The 17,085-nt window shown below is 33.3% G+C and overlaps 2 protein-coding genes across 2 annotated transcripts in view; both read right to left on the bottom strand.

Moving 5' to 3' along the window:
* Nucleotides 1-388: 388 nt before the first annotated feature.
* On the bottom strand, nt 389-2,633 carry LOC124538441. Its single transcript, XM_047115509.1, has 3 exons — nt 2,460-2,633; nt 1,809-1,987; nt 389-1,570 (listed from the first exon to the last, which is right to left on the bottom strand). The coding sequence occupies exons 1-3, from the start codon at nt 2,621-2,623 to the stop codon at nt 1,479-1,481; spliced, it is 435 nt and encodes a 144-aa protein (XP_046971465.1). The 5' UTR covers nt 2,624-2,633; the 3' UTR covers nt 389-1,478.
* Nucleotides 2,634-5,724: 3,091 nt separating this feature from the next.
* Nucleotides 5,725-17,085, bottom strand: part of LOC124538491 (nephrin-like) — a 136,589-nt gene continuing 125,228 nt past the window's right edge. The window contains exons 10-17 of the mRNA XM_047115570.1: nt 10,974-11,133; nt 10,142-10,299; nt 9,462-9,621; nt 8,922-9,079; nt 8,431-8,626; nt 7,796-7,973; nt 7,145-7,323; nt 5,725-6,906 (exon numbers count right to left, since the gene is read on the bottom strand). Coding sequence (XP_046971526.1) covers nt 6,815-6,906; nt 7,145-7,323; nt 7,796-7,973; nt 8,431-8,626; nt 8,922-9,079; nt 9,462-9,621; nt 10,142-10,299; nt 10,974-11,133 — 1,281 coding nt within the window. The 3' untranslated portion in view covers nt 5,725-6,814. The remainder of the gene's footprint in view (nt 6,907-7,144; nt 7,324-7,795; nt 7,974-8,430; nt 8,627-8,921; nt 9,080-9,461; nt 9,622-10,141; nt 10,300-10,973; nt 11,134-17,085) is intronic.

Below are 17,085 nucleotides of genomic sequence, written 5' to 3'. Positions count from 1 at the left end.
CAATTCCCAGCCGAGTCGATGTAGAAAATACTTCATTATGTTTGTGGTACCGTCGTTACTTCTGATTTCCATAACACAAGTGCTTTAGCTACATACATTGGGATCAGAGTAATGTATGTGATGTTGTCCAATATTTAATTTTTTTATTTAATTTTAGATGAAAGTTAAAATAAGTTTGTTCGTTCTTGTTTCTAATATTAATTTATAGTCGAGTAAAGATTACACCGCTAAGTGCTTTATGCCTGTAATTATCATGTATTAAACAAAACAATAAAACATAAAAATATATATAAACAGCAAAATTATTCTAAATTGTCTATACAGCAGAATTATTGGTATATTTTGGATAGTTTGTTGTTGATTTGGGAAATGAAATAAAAAACGAATATAAAAATATAGAGTTTATTTCATTCCTAACCTTTGAAACAATGTTATACTAAAACGTACACATACAATGTGACATTTACATATATTTCATTACGGAATATATAGAACATATCATATATATCGTTTCAGGTTCACTTGCGACATTTTTGAACTATACAACTATTTAAATAATCTCTATTGCTTTCATTATTCTTTGGTAAACATGAAATGTTAGCTAGGCGTAATTAATAAATAATCGTTGTAATTAAATATTTTGTGGGTATAATAATGATGAAATAAACATTAAGTCATGACTCCTATATTTTTTTATTTTTTATTTTAAGCGAATTATATACAAATTCTTTTTATCAATGAAATAAACTATTGTAAAGCTACTATCGGTGAGTTTAATAAAAATAAACTTACTACTAACAGAATACACTGAAATAAAGTTAAAAACTGTCTACAATAATACCCGTAGTCGATAAAGTAATTATTCTTTGATATGTTTAATGTGTTTACAGTTTTGTTACTTATTGGCGATAGTGTATGTCTTATCTTTCAAATTTACTCAAAACTTGAAGAAATGGTGCGGATAGTTTGAATTAAATATGACATTCCATGTAGTATTTACTGATGACTGTAAACTTATTCGTTAATCCAGAGAATTGGCATTCCAATGGAAAATTATTTTAGCATTTTTGCCAACATTCTTTGTGGGCATGGTTTGCAATATTTTAGACTTTGATTTGTATTTAAGTCATGTAAATAGTTGGTATGCGTAATGTAACACATGTTCTCATTACAATATAAATAACACACAATCTTAAATAATTATCACTAATACATAATACTGCATGCAGTACATCACAATAATTCATCAATATTTTATGTTTGTTATTACGATCATTATTTATAATCATCTTCTCAACAATTTAAATATGATAATTAATTCTTAGTAAAACCTTACAAATAACATTTTCATTTATATTACTCTATCAAGTTATAAATCCGTTTCCAAAGCTTGATTCGATGGTTTAAATTTCGGCGATAAACCTTAATGTCTCGAATTTAAAAATGATTTCATTTTAATGTACATGATTGTTAACTATTCATGTATCTGTTTGTGTTTCCATGTTATCAAAATTACTTGTCAATTCTGTTTCTAGTAATTCACCATCGCTGTGTCCTGAGTCCGTATCAGCTGCGAAGTAAAGAAATTTTGTATTACTGCCACAGTTATTCTATTTCAACTTTTTCGGTATATTTTAGGTATCATTACATGCAAAGCATTTATAGCCCTTTAGACTTTAAATATATTTTAGAATATAATTCATCTCTTGATAAATAATTATTAACGAAATGAATGATTAACGGAATTTGCGTGGCATCATATCCTGTAACGTAAAGTTGGTAAGAATTTTTTTTGGTGATATACATACCATGAGGTCTCGTATCTAATGCAAGTACAGCGAGCGGTGTATCATCAATAACTCCCGACCATCTTGCGGCCAACACTCTTGATCCTCTATGACCTCTTACAACGACTGTTGGTACAACACTTGGTGATATAGATGATCCACTATACATAGACACGCCAACACTTCTTCGTAGTATAGTACTGAGAAGAGATAAGCTAACTATAACTATAGCTATTACTAATAATTAATTGTTAATGATGATCCAATTACAAGAGCCGAGATGGCCCAGTAGTTAGAACGAGAGCATCTTAATCGATGATTGCAGATTCAAAGCCCATTGATGCACCACTGAATATTCATGTGCTTAATTTGTGTTTATAATTCATCTCGTGCTCGGCATTGAAGCCAAACATTGTAAGCAAACCTGCATGTGTCTAATTTCGAAGAAATTCTGCTACATGTGTATTACACCAACTCGCACTGGAACAGCGTGGTGAAATATGTTCCAAACCTTCTCCTCAAAGGGAGAGGAGGCCTTAGCCCAGCAGTGGGAAATTAACAGCATGTTGTTGTTTTTGATGATGCAAAAATTTCATGCTTCATGTGATTGAATGTTGTTTTCAAGACTTTTATTCTTCAAAATGTGATAAGATAAGAAACTATTATTCTTACTTTTGTTCAGGATCCCTATGCGGTTGTTGTCTCTTCTTGCACATGATAACAAGAGTGACGCAAATAGTGGTAAGTACGGTAAGCAGCACTAATGCTAATGAAGCTCCTATTAAAAGTGCCATACTGTTATCACTCGATGGCGGCTGAGGTGGTGAAGGCGTCATTGTTTGTAGAGAACCTATTAGAATAAATATTGTAATATTTAATTAACGTTTTAAACTGAGTTTTTTATTGTTACACTATATATTACTTGATTAACCGAGATGGCCCAGTGGTTAGAACGCGTGCATCTAAACCGATGATTGCTATTGATGGTCCAAAATCAGGCTAGCACCACTGAATGAATATTCATGTATTTTTAATTCATCTCGCGCTAGGCGACGAACGAAATCATCGTGAGGGAACCTGCTTGTGTCTAATTTTACAGAAATTCTGCCATATGTCTACATAAAATGCGGATTTAATACGTCACGCGGCGTAAACTACAAGGATCCCTCAAAAGAGCTGTAATCGAACTCAGCAAAAAAACTTTGAAAGAGAACAACTATATTTCGTACATCATATGACATCACATCACATACACAAAATTTGATTAAAGATAGTAAGAAATTCTGCCCCATATCGCACCCTAACTGCGAGCCGTATAGGAGTTCCATCACTACATAGTATAAAACAAAGTCGCTTTCTCTGTCCCTATATCTTTAAATCTACGCAACGGATTTTGATGCGGTTTTTTTTAAAAGATAGTGTGATTCAAGGGGAAGGTTTGTGTATATAAAACATGAACAATATAGTAAAGAAACACTGATAATTTTAGAAGTTTGCGATGTGATGTCGTATATAAACAAATTCTGTAGTATATTTAGTATCAGTATTGCACCCGTGCGAAGCCGGGGTGGGTAGCTAGTTGATTATAATATTCGACTATGATAATTACATAAATATAACCACATTACGGAAGGTGACTCAAATATCCAAATAACCTATAAATAAAAGATTCGACCGAGTATCGCTAACGTGCTCCTCAGAATTGTTCCGTTCCCTTCCGTTCCGTTACTTTGTCATGGATCCTGTGCTCAGAACCTTACCAAACTTTCACCAAATTACCCTTGAAGTATATATTTTATAATAAAAAAAGAATTATCAAAATTGGTTAACGTGATTTTCAGTTATTCACCTATTTGTCGCGCATATACATAATGCAAATTTAAGACTTATGTCGTTTTCACATGGATACCATCATCGGAAAAAAAAAATAAAAAAAATGGGACCCCACGGGAAGCACTACCTTTCAAACAAAAAAAAATTATCAAAATCGGTCCACCCAGTGAAAAGTTATGAGGTAACAAACATAAAAAAAAAAAAAAAATACAGACGAATTGATAACCTCCTCCTTTTGGAAGTCGGTTGAAAATACAGACGAATTGATAACCTCCTCCTTTTGGAAGTCGGTTGAAAAGACAAATTAAGCGCATGAAACAGCGGTGCTTGCCTGGGTTTGAACTCGGAATCATCGGTTAAGATGCACGCGTTCTAACCACTGGGCTATCTCGACTCATGAGTCGAGAAAGAGTTACACCAGTAATAAATTTGCCCTTTTTTATCTTGCTAAAATATCACATTTAATCATTTTCACGTCTTGGTATTCCATAATACCGAAACAGCATTTGTCCTGTAACAACCTGCAATTGTACAAATGTACCACCTCTTCAGTCGGGTACAGATTTCCTTCACCAGACCTGCGGATCAAGACCACATGTCCTCCGCCGAAAGGCGAACCAAAGCTCGTTGGACTAGCTCCTTGATTTGACCCCAATCCGAAACGATCTATATTAATATTGTAAATGTGAAAGTAACTCTGTCTTTCACGACCAAACCGCTGACCTGAATGTGATGAAATTTGGTATGAAGCAATCTTGAACACCTAGAAATGACTTCGGCTACTTTTTTTCCTAACACATGACAAGTAACACCCTAAAACTCGAGTCGAAGTCGCAGGCGAGTATATTATACTTGTACTTATAATTATACTGACACATATTGAGCTAAGGTGGCCCAGTGGTTAGAACGCGTGCATCCTAACTGATGATTTCGGGTACCCAGGCAAGCACCACTATATATATGTGCTTAATTTAAGTTTATAGTTCATCTCGTGCTCGGCGGTGAAGGAAAACATCGTGAGGAAACCTGCATGTGTCTAATTTCATCGAAATTCTGCCACATGTGCATTCCACCAACCCGCATTGGAACAGCGTGGTGGAAAATGTTCCAAACCCTTTCTCAGCAGTGGGAAATGTACAGGCTGTTACTTTACTTTACTTTTACTTTTCATCTTCCTAACTAATGCATAGATGCTTGACGACAAATAAATTGATAAGTGGTGTTACCACTCAAATAAGCCTCCAATTCTTACGGGCAGATAAAGTGACTGTTTTTTAAATTAAAAACAGTTCATTAATCTCATAATTCACACGTGTCGTTCGCACGAGCCCAATATATTTAAAATTTTCGCCAAAAATTCATGAATGTCATGTCATTCTTCACGGTGTTAAGTGCTACACATTATGATAATTAACGCTGCAGCCAATACGTATTATGTGAATTTTGTGCCAAATCATTACACATTACAATAATGTATAAGTTATGTTCAATTAACGTCACGGGAACGTCTCGCTGAAGAGCTATTGTAATCGTCATCAATAAAAACAACAAGTTTAAAATTTCTGCTCCATTTGATGATAAAAGTATTGTTATCGATTTAATATTTCGTGTACATTTTAATTATAAATGTGTAATGTGACGACGTTGTAATTTGACGAACGTGATCGAGTTGTGTGTTCACCGGTTTTCATGGGTGGGTACACCACTCCGAGGATTCAATTCCCAGCCGAGTCGATGTAGAAAATACTTCATTATGTTTGTGGTACCGTCGTTACTTCTGATTTCCATAACACAAGTGCTTTAGCTACATACATTGGGATCAGAGTAATGTATGTGATGTTGTCCAATATTTAATTTTTTTATTTAATTTTAGATGAAAGTTAAAATAAGTTTGTTCGTTCTTGTTTCTAATATTAATTTATAGTCGAGTAAAGATTACACCGCTAAGTGCTTTATGCCTGTAATTATCATGTATTAAACAAAACAATAAAACATAAAAATATATATAAACAGCAAAATTATTCTAAATTGTCTATACAGCAGAATTATTGGTATATTTTGGATAGTTTGTTGTTGATTTGGGAAATGAAATAAAAAACGAATATAAAAATATAGAGTTTATTTCATTCCTAACCTTTGAAACAATGTTATACTAAAACGTACACATACAATGTGACATTTACATATATTTCATTACGGAATATATAGAACATATCATATATATCGTTTCAGGTTCACTTGCGACATTTTTGAACTATACAACTATTTAAATAATCTCTATTGCTTTCATTATTCTTTGGTAAACATGAAATGTTAGCTAGGCGTAATTAATAAATAATCGTTGTAATTAAATATTTTGTGGGTATAATAATGATGAAATAAACATTAAGTCATGACTCCTATATTTTTTTATTTTTTATTTTAAGCGAATTATATACAAATTCTTTTTATCAATGAAATAAACTATTGTAAAGCTACTATCGGTGAGTTTAATAAAAATAAACTTACTACTAACAGAATACACTGAAATAAAGTTAAAAACTGTCTACAATAATACCCGTAGTCGATAAAGTAATTATTCTTTGATATGTTTAATGTGTTTACAGTTTTGTTACTTATTGGCGATAGTGTATGTCTTATCTTTCAAATTTACTCAAAACTTGAAGAAATGGTGCGGATAGTTTGAATTAAATATGACATTCCATGTAGTATTTACTGATGACTGTAAACTTATTCGTTAATCCAGAGAATTGGCATTCCAATGGAAAATTATTTTAGCATTTTTGCCAACATTCTTTGTGGGCATGGTTTGCAATATTTTAGACTTTGATTTGTATTTAAGTCATGTAAATAGTTGGTATGCGTAATGTAACACATGTTCTCATTACAATATAAATAACACACAATCTTAAATAATTATCACTAATACATAATACTGCATGCAGTACATCACAATAATTCATCAATATTTTATGTTTGTTATTACGATCATTATTTATAATCATCTTCTCAACAATTTAAATATGATAATTAATTCTTAGTAAAACCTTACAAATAACATTTTCATTTATATTACTCTATCAAGTTATAAATCCGTTTCCAAAGCTTGATTCGATGGTTTAAATTTCGGCGATAAACCTTAATGTCTCGAATTTAAAAATGATTTCATTTTAATGTACATGATTGTTAACTATTCATGTATCTGTTTGTGTTTCCATGTTATCAAAATTACTTGTCAATTCTGTTTCTAGTAATTCACCATCGCTGTGTCCTGAGTCCGTATCAGCTGCGAAGTAAAGAAATTTTGTATTACTGCCACAGTTATTCTATTTCAACTTTTTCGGTATATTTTAGGTATCATTACATGCAAAGCATTTATAGCCCTTTAGACTTTAAATATATTTTAGAATATAATTCATCTCTTGATAAATAATTATTAACGAAATGAATGATTAACGGAATTTGCGTGGCATCATATCCTGTAACGTAAAGTTGGTAAGAATTTTTTTTGGTGATATACATACCATGAGGTCTCGTATCTAATGCAAGTACAGCGAGCGGTGTATCATCAATAACTCCCGACCATCTTGCGGCCAACACTCTTGATCCTCTATGACCTCTTACAACGACTGTTGGTACAACACTTGGTGATATAGATGATCCACTATACATAGACACGCCAACACTTCTTCGTAGTATAGTACTGAGAAGAGATAAGCTAACTATAACTATAGCTATTACTAATAATTAATTGTTAATGATGATCCAATTACAAGAGCCGAGATGGCCCAGTAGTTAGAACGAGAGCATCTTAATCGATGATTGCAGATTCAAAGCCCATTGATGCACCACTGAATATTCATGTGCTTAATTTGTGTTTATAATTCATCTCGTGCTCGGCATTGAAGCCAAACATTGTAAGCAAACCTGCATGTGTCTAATTTCGAAGAAATTCTGCTACATGTGTATTACACCAACTCGCACTGGAACAGCGTGGTGAAATATGTTCCAAACCTTCTCCTCAAAGGGAGAGGAGGCCTTAGCCCAGCAGTGGGAAATTAACAGCATGTTGTTGTTTTTGATGATGCAAAAATTTCATGCTTCATGTGATTGAATGTTGTTTTCAAGACTTTTATTCTTCAAAATGTGATAAGATAAGAAACTATTATTCTTACTTTTGTTCAGGATCCCTATGCGGTTGTTGTCTCTTCTTGCACATGATAACAAGAGTGACGCAAATAGTGGTAAGTACGGTAAGCAGCACTAATGCTAATGAAGCTCCTATTAAAAGTGCCATACTGTTATCACTCGATGGCGGCTGAGGTGGTGAAGGCGTCATTGTTTGTAGAGAACCTATTAGAATAAATATTGTAATATTTAATTAACGTTTTAAACTGAGTTTTTTATTGTTACACTATATATTACTTGATTAACCGAGATGGCCCAGTGGTTAGAACGCGTGCATCTAAACCGATGATTGCTATTGATGGTCCAAAATCAGGCTAGCACCACTGAATGAATATTCATGTATTTTTAATTCATCTCGCGCTAGGCGACGAACGAAATCATCGTGAGGGAACCTGCTTGTGTCTAATTTTACAGAAATTCTGCCATATGTCTACGTGCCAAACCGCATTGGAGAAGCGTGGTGGAATATGTCGAAACATTCTCCACAAAGGGTAAGGGGCCTTAGCCAAGCAATGAGAAATTTATAGGCTGCTGTTGTTGATTAACTGAATGTAATAGCTTTTAAATTCCTATACGATTAATTTTATAACCTTAAAATGAACAGGAATACAATTAACATTACCTGGTGTGTCCAAATCATTTGATGTTCGTATAGAAATACTGTGAAGGGCAGCTGGACGCTGTGATCTTCCACGAGGTGTTTCTGAATAAACGAGGAATGTATATCGCCCCGGTGACAGAGCGTCAAGAGCGAACTGAGGTGTCACGTCATTGCTAGCTCTGTATACAGCTTCTGACAAACCTCTTCCAGAAATACCCTAAAACAATAAATATAGCATATATTTTTAACTAGAATTGTTTACATTTATCAAAACGTCAAAATCACATATTCAGCTGATCTGTGAGAACTAACAAGCATTTAATACCAATTAGATTAATTTAAAAATATATTTTTCTTAGAATATATGTCATATTTGAATGTGTATTATTTAAGATCCGTTAAAGATAATATAATTATAGAGATTATCTAATATGTAAGGTGAAAGATGATTTGATATAAGCGATGTAGTTTTATTAAAATAATTTATGGAGTCTGCAATACCACCACCTCACCTGATCGTTCATGGTGGACTCGTCCCCTTGCACAGTATCATGGTGGCGTACCTCCAACGCCTCGAGAATGAACCGTTGCGGTAAACCACCGTCGTGACCTGGCTCGCATTGAAGAAACTCGTCTTCAATCTCGCAGTTACTGGGAGCCTCAGGAAGCGCTGATGATATGTATATATGATGTGTTTACCGAACTCATACAATAAAGTAACTTAAAAGAATAGCTGTTATTTAAATAATTAATATAATTGCTACATACGTAAAACCAAAATTAAATAAATGTACGTTATATTTTTCTTTAAACAAGATACCTTTAATTTACATCGTGGTAATTAAATAGAAAGAAAACATAATATTTTGAAAACTGCTTGATGCTTAGCTACAGCAAATATTATTAACTATATCATGTTGCGTTTTTACGAGCTTTATAAAAATGAATGAATCTTATTTTAATACATTTGACTGTGCTTTATCTATTGGGTTATCTCAAACACTATTTAGTAAATAAAAAATAAAAAAACGATAGCCATGTTTTAATCATACCTGCAGGCATAATCCTAAATAGACATGGTTCCCTCTGGTTCCCAATATCATTACTGGCCCAACAAGCTAGCCAGCCTAAGTCTTCTTCATCGTCTAAAGACGGCAGACCATGAATGACGGTACTGGTTGCACCCATAACAGTAACGTTCGATGCAGGTATCTAAAATACGTTTTAAAATTGTTAATATGAGTTATAGATGATAAACTTTAACACGTTCAATTCGAGCGGGGTCTAATGTGCCTCGTATATCTCCATCTCCCTTTCTACTTTGCGGTGCTTAGAAAAACAGATTTATCTGTCGTGTGGAGGCCGTAATATCTATTCGATATATTTTAGGAAAATGAAAAATATATTTATATTATGCCTATTAAAAACCCAATGCTTTGTTGTGACTACTTTTATATCGGGTCTCTTTGACAATGCATCGCATTGAAGAAATAAAATTCGATCACATCACATAATAACATCGAGTTTTAGTTTTTAGTTTCTTAAATGTTACGGGGTCTAACAAGCCCCGTATCGGTATTATGATAGTCTTCATACCAGGTATTTAAAACCTCGTATCGCGGAAATGAAAAAAAAATGATGCCGCTGCCAACGTGTTAAGGCATGTAAATTTTTAAGGTTACTTAACTTAATCATCATAATCGTTATTCACAAAACATATCAATGATCTTACCGGCAAAACATCTTTTGTCCCATTATAAGTCCAATAGAATCTCAGTGGACCAGCGTCATTAGCAGACGGTGCGGAGACGGAGCATCTTGCTCTTACTTCACCACCAGGCGCCCCTGCTAGCTGCTGCACTACGCTACCAGCAGAACACTCTGGCCGTGCTAAGGAAAATCTTCATTTTTACAATATATACAATTCCACTAGCAAACCATCGTATTATTTGTAAATAACTAACACATTTTTTAGACAAACTATTTAACAAGTTGGTAAAGAAAATTTGTAGTATATTTAGAAAAAAAAATTGTCCAAACAATAAAATGTTTTTGATTGAACCACTATTGAATCGACTTAATGAAATTGATGGGAAGTCTTAGTAAACTTTATTTAACGAATTGATGGTAAAGTGCATTTAGTATTCATGTTTACAATTACATTACAATCGGCGAATGACATCAGCTTTACGATAAAGTCCAATTTTTATGTTCTTTTTCAAAATTTTTACACAAAGAAAACTTCTTCAAAACATGAATACTACTCTTATTTTCCTATTTATAAAACTTAAAAGAATAGGAAAAACTTGATCGTTATACTTTCACCTAGCAGTATACTATACAACAATAACACAGCAGTGCTTCATGAGTGAGCCAGTGTAATTAGAGGCGCTAGAACATAACATCTTAACATCGGATGCTTGTAGGGTATTGGTGATGTAGGGAATGTTTCATACGAATACTTTCCATCAGGTGGCCCGTTTGTTCATTCACCTAACTATATTATAATTATAAATGTATAGTCAGTTTAAGAGAATCTTAATATGAGAAACTTAAACACTCACATAAAACATTGAAAGTAAGAGGTTCACTCAATCCACTTCCCTCGGAATTCCAGGCTCTACACCTGTATCTCGCAGCGTGATGTCTTCTTAGACCTCGTAAGATTAACTTGTCGCCTTCCACCGATATCCCCCCAATGGGGTCATCACGAATCAGGTGATCCTGAATCAATGTGCAGATATTATTTAGTAACATCATCTATACATATAATAGAATAAGAGTGACTGTATTTAATACTGAAATAAAAACCGTTTACTGAGTACATATGCATGGTTGAATTTTGAGCATATTCAAAATTTAATTTCAAAGGCACCGCACTCATTCCTGTTACTGAAAAGAATTGAGGTGCAGGAACAACGACTTAACGCGCTTATCTAGACACGGGTAACATTTCTGACTTTCTAGCATCAAGCACTTAATGCGAAATTTTCGAAGCAAGATTTGACTAACGATTTCTCCAAGGTTGGTACCTACTTTATATAATATCTGAACGACGTCCAAGGTTGGTACCTACTTTATATAATATCTGATGACTAGGTGGTCCCAGTCGTTAGATATTCTACCGCTAAACAACAGTACGCAGTATTGTTGTGTTCCAGTTCCATAACTACAGGCACAAGGGACGGAGGAAGGAATAGTTAATATTTCTTACAGCTTCATTGTCTATGGGTGACGGTGACACTTACCATCAGGTCGCCCATATGCTCGTTCGCAAACCTATTCCTTAAAAAAAAATCATTAACTAGCGACCGGCCCCGGTTTCACACGGGTGCAATACTTATAATATAAATAATACAGAATTTGTTTATTTACGACATCACATTAGAAACTTCTAAAATTATTATTGTCGTTACTATATTTTTCATGTATTATTAAACCTACCTCTCGAATCACTCTACCTATTCAAAAAAACCGCATCCAAATCCGTTGCATAATTTTAAAGATCTAAGCTTACATAGGGACCGACAGCGGTAAGCGACTTTGTTTTATAGTATGTAACGATATATATTGATTCATGTATATTCAAAAATATGTATGAATTATTTATGTTGGAACATTTCTAATTAAATTTTAAATAAAGAATAAAAGAGAATAATTAAAAATACTGTTGCGAATTCTAAAAACTTACTAATATGAAATTTCATCTAAAACTCTATAAAGTAAAAACCGCCAATTACATATTCGTTGCGGTCGTGTAAAGTTTAATCAAAGAATTTTGTTACTACAAATAAACTGTGATTTATTATGTACTACGTTCTATTATTTATTCTGCGTCTGTTATAAAGTTAATTAAATGCATTTCAGAGTTTATTATCGTCTATTCTAATTATTTGAAATAAAAGACTATTATTACTTGATCATTTTTTTTATCTTTAAAAGTAATATAAGTAAGTAAAGTAAAGTATCAGTCCGTAAATCTACCACTGCTTAGCTTAGGTCTCTCCTATTAAGTGCTTAATTTGTGCTTATAATTCATCTCGTGCTCGGCGGGGAAAACATCGTGAGGAAACCATGTGTCTATTTTCATTGAAATTCTGCCATTCCACCAACCCGCTAGGAACAGTTTGGTGGAATATATTTCAAACCCTCTCCTTAATGGGAGAGGAGGCCTTAAAAATAATATAATAGTAAATAACTATGAAGTATTTATTACAAGTAAAGAAGCAATAAGTGAGTATTATGACAGCTTAGATTCTACATAAGTTTTACTTAGCGGTTACGTGAGCGAATGATTCCATCCGGCCTCCATTCTTATCGACGTCTAGAAGTATGGATCGGGACGAGTTGGACTGAGTTCAAAAGAGTTAAGCGTATTCGCAATGGTGGCAGAAAATCAACGTTAGAACAAAGGATTCTGAAACGTAATGCCTTCACTTATTATAGAACTGTTAGTTACTATCGAGATGTATTCGCCAAAACTACTTGACTTGACTTGATTTGACGACCTCCGTGGTCGAGTGTGTACACCGGTTTTCATGTTCATGGTACTTCACTCCGGGTTCGATTCCCGGTTGATTCGATCAAGAAAAAGTAAATTTTTTTACCATTTTGTCTTGGGTGGGTGTTTGTGGTACCGTCGTTACTTTTGACATTGGTATCAGAGTAATGTATATCATGTTGTCCAATATTCATTATTATTTTTTTTAAATGTTCGAATAGTAAACTTAAACGTAATTTCAGCATTGTTAGCATTATTTCACAATCAGATCTCACTTCGTATCTCGAGAAATATTAACGACTTCATATCATAATAATTTCAGCCAATATCGCATGCAAATTTCTAACGATCGTATTCTAAGGTGAGTTCTGAATTTGTTCTTACATAATGTCTCATTATTGAGATTAGGAGGAAGGGGTTGAAAGAGCAAAACTATTACACTCCTAACATTAACTTTATATATATTCGAAGTTGTATAATGAGAACGAAGATCCGATGAAATTTTTAACAACAACAACAACAACGACAACTGCCTGTAAATTCCCACTGCTGGGCTAAAGGCCTCCTCTCCCTTTGAGGAGAAGGTTTGGAACATATTCCACCACGCTGTTCCAATGCGGGTTGGTGGAATACACATGTGGCAGAATTTCTATGAAATTTGTCACATGCAGGTTTCCTCACGATGTTTTCCTTCACCGCTGAGCACGAGATGAATTATAAAGACAAATAAAGCACATGAATCAGCGGTGCTTGCCTGGGTTGGAACCCGCAATCATCGGTTAAGATGCACGCGTTCTAACCACTGGGCCATCTCAACTCATGAGACTCATGAGAACGAAGATCCAATGAAATTTTTAAAGCCATTATTTTTCGCGAATGTATAAAATATGAAATTGAGTCGTTCATATTGCATTCTATCGTGTTCCACACGGTTGAAATGGCTTGCATAGCTAGTTCACATAAATCGTAATGTGATTTACATCGTTGAAAAACTAATTTCACACGGCCGGGAGTTTTAATGGAACTATTATAAAGTTATTTCTTTACTTGCAAATAACAAATTGAATTTTCACAAAGTATTAATTAAAGGCTCATTAAGCGTGTGGCGTCACGCTACATGTGAATTACGTGAAGTTCGATCGACTTAAGTTTCAATTTGCGTGAAAAGCCCTTTTAAGCCGTGATAGTGGTTATAGTGTGGGGTGGAAAATGTGAAAATCATTTGTTTAAAATAGAACAAACACATTTAACTTTCTTGGAGAGTTAAGATTAGCCGTGAGAGGTTAATCCGTCTGAAGTGTTTTAATCAGTGGTATGTTGTGAAATGCCTTGATTATATTTTATTTTCACGTATATTGTGAATTTATAATGCATGATTATATCGTAATACATTTTCACACTGATCTCAGAAGCGACTGCAAATTCTAATATAGAATGATTGATGAGAAATATAATATATAGCTTATGAATTATATAGTTTCTGCAAATTAAACAATGTTATAATATTTGTATACTTAAACTTTATAGTTTAAAGCGCTGTCTGCGCTAATTATTCAAAAATAACATCCTTGTCTGTATTTTTATACTGATATTATAAATGCTAAATCAACTCTGTCTGTTGCTCTTTCTGTATGTGATTTTTACTGAGTACAATCTCACATAACCCGACATCCCCCAAGAGTCGGGTATCTATGAAGATTTTCCATGGGTAAAAAAAGGTGACAACCGAGTAGGAGGCTTATCTGATGGAAAGTGATTACCACTGCCCATGGACATTTACAACATCGGGAGGCTTGAAGGTGCGTTGTCAAGAAAGTGTTCGCTCTTTTCTTGAATTCCTAGCTTTTTCGCGACTAACTAAAGAAAATTTGAACTTCAAAGAAGATCATAGCCCTAAAGCCTAACACCTGATCAATCAACCACTTGACAAAAAAGTTTATACATTAACCTATTGATGTTGACCAAGAATCTACCAATGATTCAAAAAGATAACCTATATAATACCTAGTAATAAGAATCCCAAAAAGAACCTTATCCATATTAATTTTATTTTATATTAAAGATATTTTTGATGTTATCAAAGAAATTTCTACAGAACTTCTTATTATTAATGTGAAGGAATAACTATGTTAATATAATGAAATCCAAAGGAAACTTAAAGTCACCGATGATTCCATCAACAAGTTACTCGCCGCAATACATGTAGGAGTTACAGAAGCAACCCATGTTTGGACCTAAATAAACTTCATTATACTCGGAGAGGCTTCCCTTAACTAGTTAATTAATTGCCCCTATAAATTATCCTATTAACCCCAGTGTTTTTATTAACTTGATGCAAATTTTTCAATAAAACTTTTGTTTTAATTTTAAAAGTATAATCATTGTCTGTTGATGTACTAAGTTCTAACCAGTTTTTGAGAGATGATTCTGCTAAGAATAAAAGGTTTAGTTTTAAAAGGTTCTATGTATAGATGTAATGTCAGTTGTGGTTTTTTGAATAATTTTCAAATTTATATATAAGTAGAAATTTTTAACGACCCTGGAGAGAAGTATTTAAAGTTTCTCCATGAAAATAAAATATTTGATCAATTTATTTTTCTTAGGCATTTTTTTAAATGTGTGTTGTTGTTTTATTAAAGAAGTTAATTCTACGTAGTATACAATGGCTATCTAAATATCTTGGTTTCAAATTCCTGTTGGATCCGATACTATGTCTTGCATTTTCTAGTCAAGAAACACTTTGTCACAGACTTTCAGAAGTCATTGATCCTGCATCTGTTGTCACTCCGGTCATTAGTCTATGGAAGGCAGAATCCGTTGGGAATGACCGCAAGACTGACCCTGTCTGCATGAGAACCGATGTCTTGTCAAATTTACCTTAAAACTTTACCTACCTATCCCGTTAAAAGAGATTGAACTTATACTTTACAATAAAATTACACGATGTAATTTCAGTTGAGGAGTATTTGCTGAAAATATTATAATAAATAAAAATTTTAACAAAAAGAAAAACCGACTTCAAACAAAACAATATTTTCAAATATTTTTAAAGAAATAAAAATGCACTAAAAATAATTGCATATTTAACATATTTTTTAGAGTCCTCCTAGGTAAAATGAAATTATTATACTACTAAAAGTCGATTTACGATTATATAACGTAGTTATAGTTATTGTTATGTTTGGACCCGGTGTCAGCCACGGGCACAAGCCTCAAAAATTTCAAATACCAAACTTTCACTAAACTACCCTTGGTTGGCACAATTTTGAGTTATTCACCTATTTGTCACGCATATACATAATGTAAATTTAATACTTATATCGTTTTCATAGGGATACCATCATCGGAAAAGATAAAATTAAAATGGAATTCCACGGAAAACACTACCTTTCAAACAACAAAAAAAATATCAAATTTGGTCCACCCAGTGAAAAGTTATGAGGTAACATACAAAATAAAAAAAAAATACAGACGAATTGATAACCTTCTCCTTTAGATAAGGTGCATCGTGCTATTAAGTTGTGTGTTGAATGGATGATTTTGTTCGTTGTAGAGTATATATCTGATTGGCCTTACCTTAAAAATATTGTAGACTTACTAGTTTTTCATACAAAATGAATTCTAAAGTAATTAATAAATTAAACATTATTCAGTGGAATGCCCAGAGCGTTAGACCGAAATTATTATCATTTACAGAACTTTTAAACCAAGAAAAAATTCACGTTGCCGCTATCAGTGAGACTTGGCTTGAACCTGGTAGTGATTTAAAAATTAACAATTATAATATTTATAGACAGGACAGACATGACTCTTATGGGGGAGTAGCAGTATTGGTTCACAAAACTGTTAAATCCTTTGCTCAACGTATACTCATAGAAAATACTAATATTGAAGTTGTATGTGTCAAGTTGACTAACTTTTCACCAGTAGAAAATATTATTTCAATTTATTGTCCTCCACGTATTACTATTTCCTCATTTGACTGGGATAGAATATTTTCGTTGTTTATGTCAAAAACATTGATTTTAGGTGATCTTAATGCTCATCACTCCACTTGGTCTTCGAAAACAGATACAAGAGGATCTCTAATATTTGATTCATTAATAGATAGTCAATATGTAGTCCTTAATGATGGACAGGCGACCAGAATGAGGCTAATTGAGGGTATACTTCAG

The sequence above is a fragment of the Vanessa cardui genome, chromosome 20 (assembly GCF_905220365.1).
Source record: "Vanessa cardui chromosome 20, ilVanCard2.1, whole genome shotgun sequence".
In the NCBI taxonomy this organism is placed as follows: domain Eukaryota; kingdom Metazoa; phylum Arthropoda; class Insecta; order Lepidoptera; family Nymphalidae; genus Vanessa; species Vanessa cardui.
This window is presented reverse-complemented; position numbering and strand designations above follow the sequence as displayed.